At 37.8% G+C, this 14,541-nt stretch overlaps 1 protein-coding gene across 5 annotated transcripts in view; it reads right to left on the minus strand.

Annotated features, from left to right (window-relative positions):
• Window positions 1-1,277: 1,277 nt before the first annotated feature.
• Window positions 1,278-14,541, minus strand: part of LOC126812413 (caskin-2) — a 169,495-nt gene continuing 156,231 nt past the window's right edge. For all 5 annotated transcript variants that reach the window (XM_056099108.1, XM_056099109.1, XM_056099110.1 and 2 more), the window contains 7 exons: window positions 13,951-14,142; window positions 11,769-11,879; window positions 10,560-10,661; window positions 10,005-10,143; window positions 7,066-9,015; window positions 6,426-6,519; window positions 1,278-5,538 (listed from right to left, as the gene is read on the minus strand). In XM_056099108.1, coding sequence (XP_055955083.1) covers window positions 5,439-5,538; window positions 6,426-6,519; window positions 7,066-9,015; window positions 10,005-10,143; window positions 10,560-10,661; window positions 11,769-11,879; window positions 13,951-14,142 — 2,688 coding nt within the window. In that variant the 3' untranslated portion in view covers window positions 1,278-5,438. The remainder of the gene's footprint in view (window positions 5,539-6,425; window positions 6,520-7,065; window positions 9,016-10,004; window positions 10,144-10,559; window positions 10,662-11,768; window positions 11,880-13,950; window positions 14,143-14,541) is intronic.

A 14,541-nucleotide genomic window follows, 5' to 3' on the forward strand; every position in this document is an offset into this window, starting at 1 on the left:
CTGTTTATGAGAAATATCTTTGATCAAGAAACAAAAATTTGGAGATCTTATTGATGTATTTGATACATTAAAAACAACAAAAGTTGTATAAAAGGCTATATTTTAGTTAAAATAAGGGGAACAATTTTGAGTAAATTCTTAACTTAAGTCTGGGAATGCTTTGTGAACTAGGGCCAGTTCTTATTTCCAAACTATCCAACCACTTATACACTGTATCTTGCCATGCAATTCCTGTACAACTGTACCACTGACAGGGAAACCACCCTGGAAAATGATGAGGATTTTAAACATCCTATTGTTTTGCCCTGACTGGGCTAATGAAGACAGGCATATACGCCATACAGAGTGTTATGAGGGAAATGTTGCCCTGACAGTGGCACTGGCAACATACTCTATCACATTCCAATTATTAAGGGTTCCCAGGTATCATTTAATCTTGTGTATCTAGCACTAATTTCTTTCACATTTGTTTCATATCAAATCTTTGTTTAAAATTTGTAAAAATCGTTTAAAATCACCCCAAATCATCTAATTTGTACTTGTGTCCAGTTTAAAGCTGACTGATTAATTTTGGTAATAAGTGTCAAATTTACAAGTATTTAATTTCCTGACCACTGTTCAATAATTAATCATTATACATCAATAATCAATTGGGTTGTTTATTTTTTTTACAGTGATTGAGAAATTAAACACTTGTAAATTGGACACTCATTATAAAAATTGAATGGTCAGCTTTAAACTGGACACAAGTACAAATTAGATGATTTATGGTGATTTTAAACGGTTTTTACAAATTTTTAAACATATGTGAAAGAAATTAGTGCTAGATACACAAGATTAAATGATACCTGGGTTACAGTGATTTTACGTGCACACATGACCTCAGTTTTTGTTCCATCCGAATGACTAAACTAGTTTCAACATCCTGCTGTTCTGCACTGACAGAGAGAAATGGGGTTTAACGTCTACTCGACACAAACTAGGTCATTTAGGGACTAAAACATGGTTTAATTTTATTTCAATAATTCACTTGCCCGTAGGGGTCTTTAGCAGTGCGAGGAAACCGGAGCACTCAGAGAAAACCCACGAGGTTGGACAGGCGACCCTACTCCTTGTCACGTACAACCGAGGAATCGAAACCCCGCCAATTGACTCAATGACAGACAGTATGATACAGCGTGCGTGCTAACCATTCGGCCATCCAACCCCCCCCATTATACATTCAAGTTCAATAATACGAATAACTACAGTAACAAACAAACAACAAAGTCAAAAGCTTGATTTGTATAAATATTTATTTACAAATTACTAGCAATTCATTGTTTGCACTTTTGAGACAAACTACATTTTAACATCGTTACATAGTTGTTTATATCTTCATTACATAAACAAATATTGGTCTCCCTATTTACATACACAGGGATCTTAGATAAATAGATTTTACACTCGCCCAGCTGTAGGCAGGTATATAGGGTAATAGATTTTACACTCGCCCAGCTGTAGGCAGGTATATATGGTAATAGATTTTATACTCCCCCAGCTGTAGGAGGGTATATATGGTAATAAATTTTACACTCGCCCAGCTGTAGGCAGGTATATATGGTAATAGATTTTACACCCGCCCAACTGTAGCCCGGTTATAGGCAGATATATAATAGATTTTACACTCGCCCAGTTGTAGGTGGGTATATATGGTAATAGATTGTACACCCACCTACTCGTCTTCTGCATTTATTGAGAGTATTAAAGGATGACGTAAAGCCACCATCCAGCACAGAGTTTCTATTACTGATCGTTATTGACAATAATTATATCTCAACTGAACAGACAACTTTAGCCTTATTGACAATAATTATATCTGGACTGAACAGACAACTTTAGCCTTGATACCGGTTATTCCACAATAATCAGTTTGCTACCTGTAATATTTCCATCTTTACTAACCATATTTCTCATACATATATATTAACATATAATTATGTAAATATTGTTTTTAATCTAATTATGTAATTAATATTATATTAAACTGACTGATATATTTATTCGTCCTCTTGGGTAGTATTTATAAAACTTCTTTAACGATATTAAAAATAGTCATAGGTTTATAAAGAGAGAGAGAGTGAGAGAGAGAGAGAGAGATTGGGTTTAAATGTTCACTCCACACAAACTAGGTGATTTTGGGAAAACATATGGTTCAATTTTATTTCAATAATTCACTTGCGCGTTGGGTCTTGAGCAGTGGGAGGAAACTGGAGGACCCAGAGAAAACCCACGAGTTTGGACAGGCTACCCTACACCTTGTCACGTACAACTGGGGAATCGAAACCACGCCAGTTGACTCAATGACAGACGTTATTATGATACAACGCAAACATGCTAACCATTCGGGGCCATCCAAACCCCCTCCACTGACAATTAGTAAAGAGGTTAATAATGGTTTATCAGTTAAGAAACAGATTGTAATTTTTAAGACCTTAAGAAGTTTAATAAATACGGAGCCAGATTAACAATCAGTAGGCACTTATATCAAATTCGTTTGATTAACAAGCTCAGTGTAATGTAGATACATGCAGTATTATTCATCTTAAATAATCTTATTTAAACTTATTAATAATATAAATAATTTTAACTCGCTCACAAGCAATGAAATATCTTAAGTTTAATTATTTTGTGAATTGCCCCCAGAGGTTAAAATCCAAAATGAAATGTCTTACTTTTATGAAATGAAATGAAATGGGGTTTAACGTCCTACTGTTCTGCTCCGACTGGGATAATGAAGTTGTGCTATGGGGGAATTTTGCCCGAGCAGCCTTACTTTTATGCACCAATCAGATTAAAGTAAGCTTCGTCTTTATGTATGTTTATTGATTGTTATTATTCGTGTCTTGGATATGTGCACTTTGGATCATTAGGTCTGTCACTGGGTCAAGGGTTTGTGGTTTCGGTCCCAAGTTTGTTCATGGCAGGGAGTAGAGAGCCGTCTGTCTAAACTAATGGGTTTTCTCTGGATCCTATAGTATCCTATGCCAAAGACCTGTATTTACACACAAGCGAATCATTGACATGAACAGACAAGAAAAAATGTCGACCTTTAGGTACAGAGTTTCTAGCAGTGATGTTATTTCAAAATTTTTCCTGTCAGACAGTTTTACCAAAAATAAAGGGGCATAACTCTTGTTATTTACGATGATACACCAACGTGATCATTTCAGGAGTCATTTAATTATATCCCAACTTAACGAAACAAACCTTCTGAATACAACAGAAGGCTCAAACAAGGGACATAACTATGATTTACTCGTCTTCCATTCATTAACTGTATAATTAACTCTGGTCTATCATATGATCTAATATCGAGTTAAAGGGACTCGACCTGACATCTGACTGACCTAAAAAAGGATCTCGTCATTTCATTTCGTCAAACCACCGTCACATAACCATTGACAAAAGCAGACGTCAACCCCCCTCTCGTCCACTATTTAGATGTTTGACCCTATATTTATTTACTTTGTATATATCTTTAACGAAGGGCCTTCTAGGCCTATTCTCAACCCTTGTTAAATATAGATGTTATTAATGTTTCTATTAGATTTAAGATGTCCGAAAAGACGAAGGGATACACTTATTTACATGTCCCGCCCACAAGAGACAGAAATCATCCAGTACTTCTTCGTGCACTTATCCAACACTTGATGGATTCGAATATTTGATTGACATTTCATTATAAAATTATTTCATTCATAAAATTTGTTATGAATTTAAAAAAATCAACATTTAATACAAATTCATCAAATCGCTCATAATCAAAATGATAAAATTATAAGCACTTAGAATAAATCAAAAAATCGTATAATATTGATATTAATAAATAAATCTCCATGACAACAGGTCAATCACATGTCATACACAGTTAAAACAATGAATGTGATTGGATGATAAAAATGAGCTTGTCCAATCAAAAGATTTCTTTCTGCCATTTTCAGTAACAATAACAGTATAGAAACAACAATTATTTCAAAACAGGAATAAAATTCTTTAAAAAATGTTTTCTAGTTTTTAGACATGAATTTACAATGCATATGGTGGCTTTAAAAAGCCTTAATTGTAACAAATTTAAACAATTTTGATTTAACATTTGGGCACCGTACACCCAAACAAGAATAGCCAAGGTTTGAATCCCTGAAAATGTTTTTAGAATTTTCCCAAATAGTTTTTAAGAGGTGTGTGTACTAGTTTCGGACGAATTCCCTCACCATGGTTACATCTGGTTACATCAGGGGCGTGGTCAGGGAGCCATGGTTACACCAGGGGCGTGCTTAGGGGGCCATAGACAGCTTGAGTAGACATTCAACAAAGTGGTACAAATATTAGGGGTGGTACAGGTGGGAGGATTCTCTCTCGCAACCATTGAAGATTTCTGTTCATGAATCATGTACCCCACCTTGACAATCGGAGAACTCCTCAGATTTGACCGACTATGTTTTCCTTTCTCAATTTCTTCACCAATTGCTTTCCTTTAGCTAAATTTTGTGCGAAACAGATTATGATTGTAAGTAGCAGCACAAACATATGAGTCGCAAAAAAATTAATAGGAACACGAGTATCTGTCCTGGTAACCTGACTGGCACCTCTCCCTTGAATCATATTAAACGTAAATCAGTTCTGGAAGTTCACAGAAAATTGAAATAATCCAAATATTTCAACAAATTCTGTTTAAATGTCTTGATACGGCTCTAGTAATATCATACACTAATTATTAATTATTAAATATATTACAAAATACATTCCATTAACTGACAGCCATTGTTCTCTAAATTAGCAAATCTTATTTGATTATTTTTATAAATTAAAAAAAAACTATTATTTAAAGCTAAATATATAACATATTGTCATCTAAATAATCCATGCACGAAAAATGAATTCAACTGTCATTCTTCCATATATGGTTTTCATAATCCAAATAAGGAGATATCACAAAACTAAAATACAGCAGTTCCAAATATGGTCATATCCTCTCATGACCATGTATATTTCTCACTGGCACTGTTGCTAGTGTAGACAAGATCATCCAGCAAGTATGATCTTAATTACTCACTTACACAGTTTCTATGTAGGCAAGATCATCCAGCAAGCTGTGATCCAGTCTTGTATTTTGGCACACTGGTATACACTCTCGACGACGTTATAATCGAAAGCTCCATCGCACGTTCTCCGTCAATTTGTTTCTTTAACACTAAAGGCAGATATTTTTGAACTTCTTTAAACAAAAACTAAATCCACTTGAAATGAAAGACAAACGTAAAAATGAGATTCATTGAATGATCCAGAAGTTTCAATATTCAAACGCACCAATCAAAAAGCTTGCTGCCCCCAATATAATGAAAAGAAAAACAATCACAAAATGACGTCTGGTAATATAACAAAGAGTTGTTTCCCTTTCATTCAACCAACATGGCATCTAGCTCTTCCGTTAAATCTTGTAACATATTGTCTATATCGGATAATACATCGCCAGTTTCTGTATTTCGTGAAGTTTTCCTAAAAAAGAAACAAAATTAAACAATTGTAGTAAAATTTGAATAGTATTAACAATGGCTAAATTTTCATTGTTTTTAAAAATAGTTAGTCAAAAGTGTAGATGGAGGTAATAGAAGCGAAGAGAGAGAGAGAGAAATGGGATTTAACGACCACGCGACACAAACTAGGCCATTTCACGACTAATATATGGTTCAATTTTATTTCAATAATTCGCTTGCATGTAGGGGTCTTTAGCAGTGGGAAGAAACCAGAGAAACCCCACGAGGATGGACAGGCGACCATACTCCTCGTCATGTACAACCGGGGAATCGAAACCATGCCAGTTGACAGACATTATGATACAGTGCGTATGTGCTAACCATTCGGCCATCCAACCCCCTCACATTTAGAAGCATCACGATGTGGATCTTCTACTGTTTTAGAGGTTTACGAGATTTACCAAATTTTTTCCCCGCATTGGCCGAGAAAGTTCATCAGAATTTTACGACATGGTTTCCCCTTGTCAGTGGTGCAGGACGGAGGTCCGGATTAGGACAGCTGTTAAGTCATTCGGATGGGACGAAAACCAAGGTCCCGTGTATACAATGGCGTGCAAGTAAAAGATCCCTTGGCAGTTGGAATTCGGAATAAGAGTAGGCTCTTGCACCCCTGTCCGTGCAAATTATCTTTCATAGCACACTGTATGGTGTATGCCCGTCTTCATTAGCCCAGTCGGAGTAGAACAGTATGACATTAAAACCCATTTGATTTGATTTGAATTCATTGATGAATAAACGGAAATGTCTCTACCTGGGTATAATTTCCCTAATAGCACACGCATGATGTACACTCATCTTCATTTATTGTCAGGTTTGGGTATACTACAATGTTTCAGTAAATATACTTACGGAGACAATGGTGGTTGTAATTGTTGTTGTTGTTGTTGATTTATGTTATTAGGTAAACTTGGTTTGTGGGAAGGTACAGACGGCCTTACTACTCCTGAAATAAATAAAGATTTAATCGTCACATTATAGGTTGAATGATTAAACACCGTTATTGTTATAGGATTAAATACTGTTTTAATATATATTATTTCTACTGCCCTTTACTAGGTAATTTAAACGATATCCTAGACTCACAGACACTGGGGAGAGAGAGAGAGAGAGTTTAATGTCAACTCAACACAAACTAGAATATTTTAGGATCAACATATGGTAAAATTTTAATTTTTTTTTCAATAATTTGCTTGTGTGTAGCAGTCTATATAGGTGTCAGAGGACCCAGAGAGAGAACCCACGAGGACTAACATATGGTACAATTTTATTTCAATAATTTGCTTGCAAGTAGCAGTCTATATAGTTGTTGGAGTACCCAGATAGAGAGAACCAACGAGGACAGATCTTATTGATCCCAATCCCAAAATATTCCAATCATTTGAGTTCTCGGATGATGAAATGGCAAATGGCAAGTTGGAAACGCCAACCGGGCTTGAAAAATGTCACGAATCAAGTCAAACCCTGAACTATCAAAAACTACGCAACTTACCTTTAGGTGGTACGACAGGCGCCGATCTACTCATCAAATTATTATGTGGGATAAACTGAGCACTACACGATTCATCGAATAATCCTGAATTGAGATCTATATTTCTCTCTCCATCCATGCCATCCATCGACGTAACAATAGAAGGTTTAGCCACATTTCCTATTCTCTGTTTTATCGTACCAACATTTTCGTTGGCGAACGGAAGAGTATTAGAATCGCCACTCGATACTGAAGAAGTTGACTCAAAACTTGAGGTAGAATCGCTTCGTTTTTCACAAAAGTTCGCTTTTATTATTTCAACGTCCGTCATTTTATCACGACCTTGAGATTTAACAAGGTCACGACCAGGAGAAACATGCCGCCGTATTTGTCCACCAACGAAAGAACGATCACTGAGTTTTTCATGAAGCGACTGGCTCATGTCCTTTTTAATTTTATTCTGAACAACGAATTCTGGTGGAACCGATTTTTCCGTTTTACTTGGGATTCCGTAGTTTCTGATTTTAGGAGTGATGATATCCATAGCGATTGGTGGAGGTGGAGGAGGGAAATCCTCCCCGTCTGACGACAACGTGTCTTGAGCAACTTCCTCGTCTCGTTTCTTGCCAAATCTTTCTGATAAACTTTTCACACAATCGGCAAAATTCTGTGGCTGTGCTTCTGGAGCTGTTTGTTGATTCTTGATAGCAGAATGTTGGGGTTTTGGAGGTGGAGCCTGTTGATAGACAGGTGACTGCTGTTGGTAGACTGGTGATTGCGGCAGCTGCGGTTTTGGAGGCGGAGTTTGTTGTTGAATGACAGAAGTATGCGTTAATTTAGATGGTGTTATCTGATGTTTGATTGGTGATTGTGGCAAGTGTGGCTTGGGGGAAAGTGCTTGGGGTTTTTGCTTTACGGGAGATTGTGTCAGCTGTGGCTTCGGCGGAGGTGCTGGTTGTGTCACTTGCTGTAATTGGTCAGTTTTTTGATGAACAGGGCTTGATTTGTTTGATGTGTCAGCACCATTCATTGGTCCATCTCTGATCGAGTTGGTGCGCTTTGGTGGAGGGGGTGGGTTCTTTTTTGAACGCCCAGTAGGAGATGGTGTTTGCGATGTCATTTCTTGATTGGTTGCTATGAATAAAGGACTGGATGGTCCTTCCATGTTTGTTTTTGGTAAAACAAGGGGTTTAGGGGCTTTTGGTGGGGACACGTGAGGAGTGTCGTAAATATGTTCCTTCTGATACGCGTTATTTTTACTACTTCGCTTTAATGTTCCTCCTGCGTATTGAGAATTTGAACCGGGGAACTGATTGGCTAGTTTCTTTCCATCTGAATTACATTCAGACTCATGTTTTTCGAGTTCCGCAAAATCTGGAGACATTTCATGGCTTGAACGTTTAGTTTTGGCGATGATTTTTGCCACAGGTTTTGGTTTTGCCGCTACTTTTGGCGCCATGGGTGCTATGGCTACAGGTGATTGATGATCTGGTTCAATGAAAACGTCTCCACTCTCAGAAGTCTTACGTGGCATCGTTCCTTGAAAAGAACGGTAGCTGATTGGCTGACCTCCCATGTCAAGCCCTTCCCCGGCTCCATCTACTGACGAAGTACTGGTCTTCGATTGGTTACGATTGACCTGGATCGCGATCACATCAGGTTGATAGCCATTAGAGTTATTGCCTATTTCAATGATTTCTTTAGTGGGAGGTAATCTGGTCTCTCCGCTACCACCACTTCCAATCGTACTGATACTTTCACCTGAAGATGATTTTTTGGGAATAGCTCCAAGAAGTTCATGACTTACAGCCATGTCAGTTGACCATCTTCCACCAGCACCAGGTGGAGGAGGTGGTTCCAGAAGTTCTGTTGTTGATCCATGACGATTGTGTTCAACTGATGATAATCTTTTACTGCCACTCGATATCCTTTTTAATCGTTCAATGGCCAAAATAATCTTCTTTTGATGACCTGAAAGATGTCAACATTTTGTTATTAGTGAAAAAGAAATGAGTTAAACATTCACTCTACCTTAACTAGAACATTTAGTTAACAAATTTAACTTACGGTTCTTCTTGGCCAATGAAAGGATTCAAACTAGTAAAAAGTCTAGTCCAGTGCCGTGAATGCTCAACTACTAAATACACCTTGACAGAGAGCAAAGAGAGAGAGAGAGAGAGAGAGATCAGGTTTAATGTCCACTCAGTGTACACCAGGAGTCTTAAGCAGTGAATGAAAACAGGTTGGACAGGTAGGCAATCCTTCCATTAATAATGATCTACTCGGTCACCAAACCCTCCTCTTCCGCTACCATCGTCTTTTAACAAGTGAAATAGATTATTGGGCTGAAATTCTCTGATCATTATTTGAAGAATTTAAATCCAGTCCGAACAACAAATTTTTAAATCTGAATCTCTAAAATGAATATCAATCCAAAAATTCTCTGTTGATGCATACAAGCCAGAGATGCTTGGTTTGAAAATATGAGCAAGACAGAGAGATAGAAATGGGGTTTAACATCCACTCGACACAAACTAGGTCATTTTGGGACTAACATATGGTTCAATTTTATTTCAATAATTCGCTTGTGCATAGGGGTTTTTAGCAGTGGGAGGAAACAGGAGGTCCTGGAGAAAACCCACGAGGTTGGACAGGCGACCCTAATCCTTGTAACGTACAACAAGGGAATCGAAACCCCGCCAGTTGACTCATTGACAGACCTTATGATACACCACGCACGTGCTAACCATTCGGCCATCCAAGCAAGACATGTTTATGTGGATTGACAAATATCCGTACTGGAATATGCTAAATCGACCATCAAGACATGCCTAATCATATTCAAAATTCCAAATAATATTTAATGTTCTGAGGATATAGCTGTTGTAGTATTCCTAATCATTAATAATAGGTGAGATAAACAAAACCTTTAAAATTCTATCGTTTATCATCATCATTACCTAGTCTCTGTATTCCGATTTCCTCAAGATCTTCCCAGGTAATACCAGTAACATATTCTATATCATCATATTCTTGTCTTACTAACGTATCATAATACTGTCCTAAACCCAACAGATGTAACCATTCCATTAAATCATTCTGAAATAAAACAATCATTGTCAAACTGAAAACATCATTCTCAAATCTACATTCACAAACAGAAAATATTTCATTCGGAAATTTATTTTTTGCAATTCCCAAAAGGTTCAACATGTAATGGCATGAAAATGTTGAACAAAAATGTCCTTTACTATAAATTTCAATTATGCTTTTTAAGACTCCCAATAACCTACTGGTATATCTACTGTAAATGAGCAGGAGAAATGGGTTTTAATGTCCACTTGACATAAACTAGGTCATTTCAAGACTAACATAGCTCAATTTGCTTGTGCGTAGGTTAGGGAGGTGGCCCTACTTTATGTGATGTACAAGTTGGGAATCAAAACCCCTCCACTTAACTCAGTATACGATTTGGCTACTCTACCCCCCTTATTGGAAGAAAGAATCAAACTTACTGGTTTAAAATCTGGTATACCATCAGGAATATTGAGACGGGCTATTTCTGCTTTCAAACGTTTACGATGAGCTGGCTTTGTTATACCTATAGCTGTCAAATCCTGGAGGAAAACAAATTCAATCAATTGTTAATTCACTCTTTATGATTACAGTTATTATAGGAAATTAAACAAAAGGCAGAAGAAGGGAAGAGGAGAGGGAATGTGGGGTGGGGAGTGGAGGGGAGGGAAGAGGGGAGAAGAGAGGGGAGGGGAGAGGAGGGGAGGGGAGAGAAGGGAGGAGAGGAAAGGGAAGGGAAGTAAGGAGTGAAGAGGGGAGAAGAGAGGGGAGGGGAGAGGGGAGGGGAGGGGAGAGAAAGGAGGAGAGGAAAGGGAAGGGAAGTAAGGAGTGAAGAGGGGAGAAGAGAGGGGAGGGGAGGGGAGGGGAGAGAAGGGAGGAGAGGAAAGGGAAGGGAAGTAAGGAGTGAAGAGGGGAGAAGAGAGGGGAGGGGAGAGGGGAGGGGAGGGGAGGAGAGGAAAGGGAAGGGAAGTAAGGAGTGAAGAGGGGAGAAGAGAGGGGAGGGGAGGGGAGAGAAGGGAGGAGAGGAAAGGGAAGGGAAGTAAGGAGGGAAGAGGGGAGAAGAGAGGGGAGGGGAGTGGAGAGAAGGGAGGAGAGGAAAGGGAAGGGAAGTAAGGAGGGAAGAGGGGAGAAGAGAGGGGAGGGGAGGGGAGAGAAGGGAGGAGAGGAAAGGGAAGGGAAGTAAAGAGGAGGGAGAGGAAAGGAAAGGAGAGAAGAAGAGGGGTTTAACATCTCATTAAATAGTTGGAGTATTTTGAAAATAAAATACAGTAATTGTTATTTCTATGGTTACATGTGTAATGAGAAGGGGGGGGGGGGGGAGTTTGCTCAGAGATGTTTTCACCTATACTTATTCATATTTCAGAGAGATTCATCTATAGTTTCCAGGTGATTTAAACAATCTCTCAAATAACAATGAGAAACCGTCAGGCCTCTTCATCTTCCTAAATGTTTGTGTTTTATGATGTCTAAAAGTGAATTGTCCGCAGCCATGGTGTGAAACCCAACATTTTAGGAAGATGTAAAGGCCTTACAGTTTCTGATTGTGATTTGAGAGATTATTAATCTCTTGAAAACAATAATATTGTGAAAGTTGAATCTCAGAAAGATATAGAATGGTTGAATTAGGTTGATAAAGTTTTCTACTATACCTCTGGTGTCATTCTAGATATGGTGGGCATATCGTAACCAGCTTGTTGAAAGTTACTGTAATATTCTTCATATCGTAAATCATGCAACCAGGCATGGAGGACCTCATGATCCTTAAAATATAACAAAACATTTCAAATATAACAAAACATTTCAAATATCAATTATAACAAAACATTAACATAGAATGTTGGGAAAAACAAATATACAAACACTGTTGTCTGAGCTATTTATTATATTTATCTAGAATTAAAAACTTGAAAGTTTTGAGAAGATGTTCTCAAAAACCGGAAATGGAGTTTAACGTCCTACTGTTATGCTCCAACTGGGCTAATGAAGACAGGCATATGTCATACAGTGTGCTATGAAGGAAATTTTGCCCGGCAACAAAATTATGCACGTCAATGTAAACACAGGACCTCGGTTTTTCATCCTATCCAAATGACTAGACAGCTGGGAAACCACGCCGGAAAATCCTGATGAACTTTCTCCGAGGGATCGAGCATGCGATCTTCAGGCTAGCGACCTTCTGGCTAGCGACCTTCAGGCTAGCGAGAAACCGTCTTACCCACTTAGCCGCCGTGGCTCTCCCTTAAAAACTGGAAATATAGTGATACAAACTAACACAACAAATACATAAGTTGTTATAATGCACTTCAGGTGATGTACAGGATGGAGGACAGCTGTCTAGTCGTTCGGACGTGGCAAAAAAAACCAGGTTTTTTTTATAAGATGCATCGAAACTTGATCCATTGATCAAAAATCACATAACATCATAATCACCAAAGTGTAGATTTATTTTATTTGAAAATTGCGGTACAGAACAGTAGGACGTTAAACCCCCTTTCATTACAATTTCATTCTACAATGCACTAGTCTAACCTGGTAATATTAACAGCTTGTATTATAATAAATGTCAATAATTATATAAATACTTCAGAAAGAGTGTTACTTATTAACTTAAACATCTAGACGGCAATTTTAACACCCTTTTTTAAGAGTTTAATTTTCTATGTAATTGTTCTATTACATCTAGCACCTAATTTTATTCCTCTTTCTCTACTTGAGATAATTCCATAAACATAAATAAAAATATTTCTCGTTAAAGATACTCATCATCGACTTCATAATATTATTTCAAGGAGAGAGAGAAAAATGGGGTTTAACATCCACTATGTCATTTTGGGACTAACATATGGTTCAATTTTATTTCAATAATTTGCTTGCGCGTAGGGGTTTTTATCAATGGGAGGAAACTATGGAGACCTGGAGGTCTTATGTTTGATCCCTGTGTTGGCGGAAAAAGTTAATTGGGATTTATCGGCATCGTTCCCTCTTGTCAGTGGTTTAGGATGGAGTGCCTGGCAAGGGACAAGATATAGTCGTTCGGATGAGATTGAAAACCAAGGGCCCCTGTACATATTGGAGTGCACGTAATAGAACCCTTGACAAAATAAGAGTAGGCCGTAGTGCCGCTGTCCAAGCAAAATTTCCCTTGTAGCACACTATGGCGGATGGCCAGTCGGAGCAGAACAGTAGGACATTAAACCCAAGTTTCTGTGTGTTATCGGAAGTAGTATAATCGTTAGAGGAAGAAATACATCAACCATTACGACAGTTTCAAGCGTTTCTAACGAGCATTAGATTAATCTACTAACAATAATTTAAATGTTTTATTGAAATATAGTTTAAAATTAAAACAAGACAGATGTCTAATTAAATGTATCATAAATGGATACAGATCTGATTTTAACCGCCAGGCACTTAAAATGAAATGAAATGGGGTTTAACGTCCTACTGTTCTGCTCCAACTGGGCTTATGAAGACGGGCATATGCCATACAGCGTGCTATGAGGAAAATTTTGTCTGGAGAGCGGCGCTACGACTTAATCTTATATCGAATTCCAAGTGTCAAGGTTTTTTTTAACGTGCACTCCAATGTGTACATCTTGAATGTATGAATATTGTTTATCTAGTAAACAATATCTTTTTATTATTTTCGTGTGCAATTTCTGATTTTTTTACGAGTTCCAAGAAGAATTCATGTTTTGCAAGAAAAAGGACATTTGTAATTCAGTAATCACAGTGTATAATCAACATTGTCAAAACCACACAATTTCTTTTTCATAGCTGCTAATATCCAGAATCCAGACCTCATCTTGATCTAAAAAATATAATACTTACGGGAACTCCAGCCTGGAAAAGTTCTAGCACGTTTATATTGCTGGTTGATCCACTCTCCTCTAGACGATCTAGACTACCTAGACTTGAACTTGAGGTACTATGGTAACTTTGTCTGGATGAAACACCGGATTCATAACTCTGTCCAGATAATCTGTGCTGGTTGTTTACTTGTACATTTACAATATTAGGTATCTAGAAGAAAACAATATAGGTTGCCAGGCCTTAAAACATATTCACACAGCAGCAAAGTTGTCCGAGCAGTCAACTATTGAGAAGAGGGAGAGGGAAAGAGAGAGAGATTAACTCCACTCAACACAACTAGGTCGTTTCGGAACTAACACATGGTTCAATTTCTTTTCAATAATTCGCTTGCGCATAGGGTTCTTTAGCAGTGGGAGGAAACCGGAGGACCCGGAGAAAATCCATGAGGTTGGACAGGCGACCCTACTCCTTGTCACGTACAATCAGGAATCCAACTATTTACAAGTCACTAAGAGCAACAACCGAATAAGTAAATATTATAAATCATTAGAATTTGTTACTCCAGCAGACAACACAATTGAAGGGAATTAAACCCATGACATTTGTGAG

This window comes from Patella vulgata, chromosome 2 (assembly GCF_932274485.2).
Source record: "Patella vulgata chromosome 2, xgPatVulg1.2, whole genome shotgun sequence".
NCBI classification, from domain to species: domain Eukaryota; kingdom Metazoa; phylum Mollusca; class Gastropoda; family Patellidae; genus Patella; species Patella vulgata.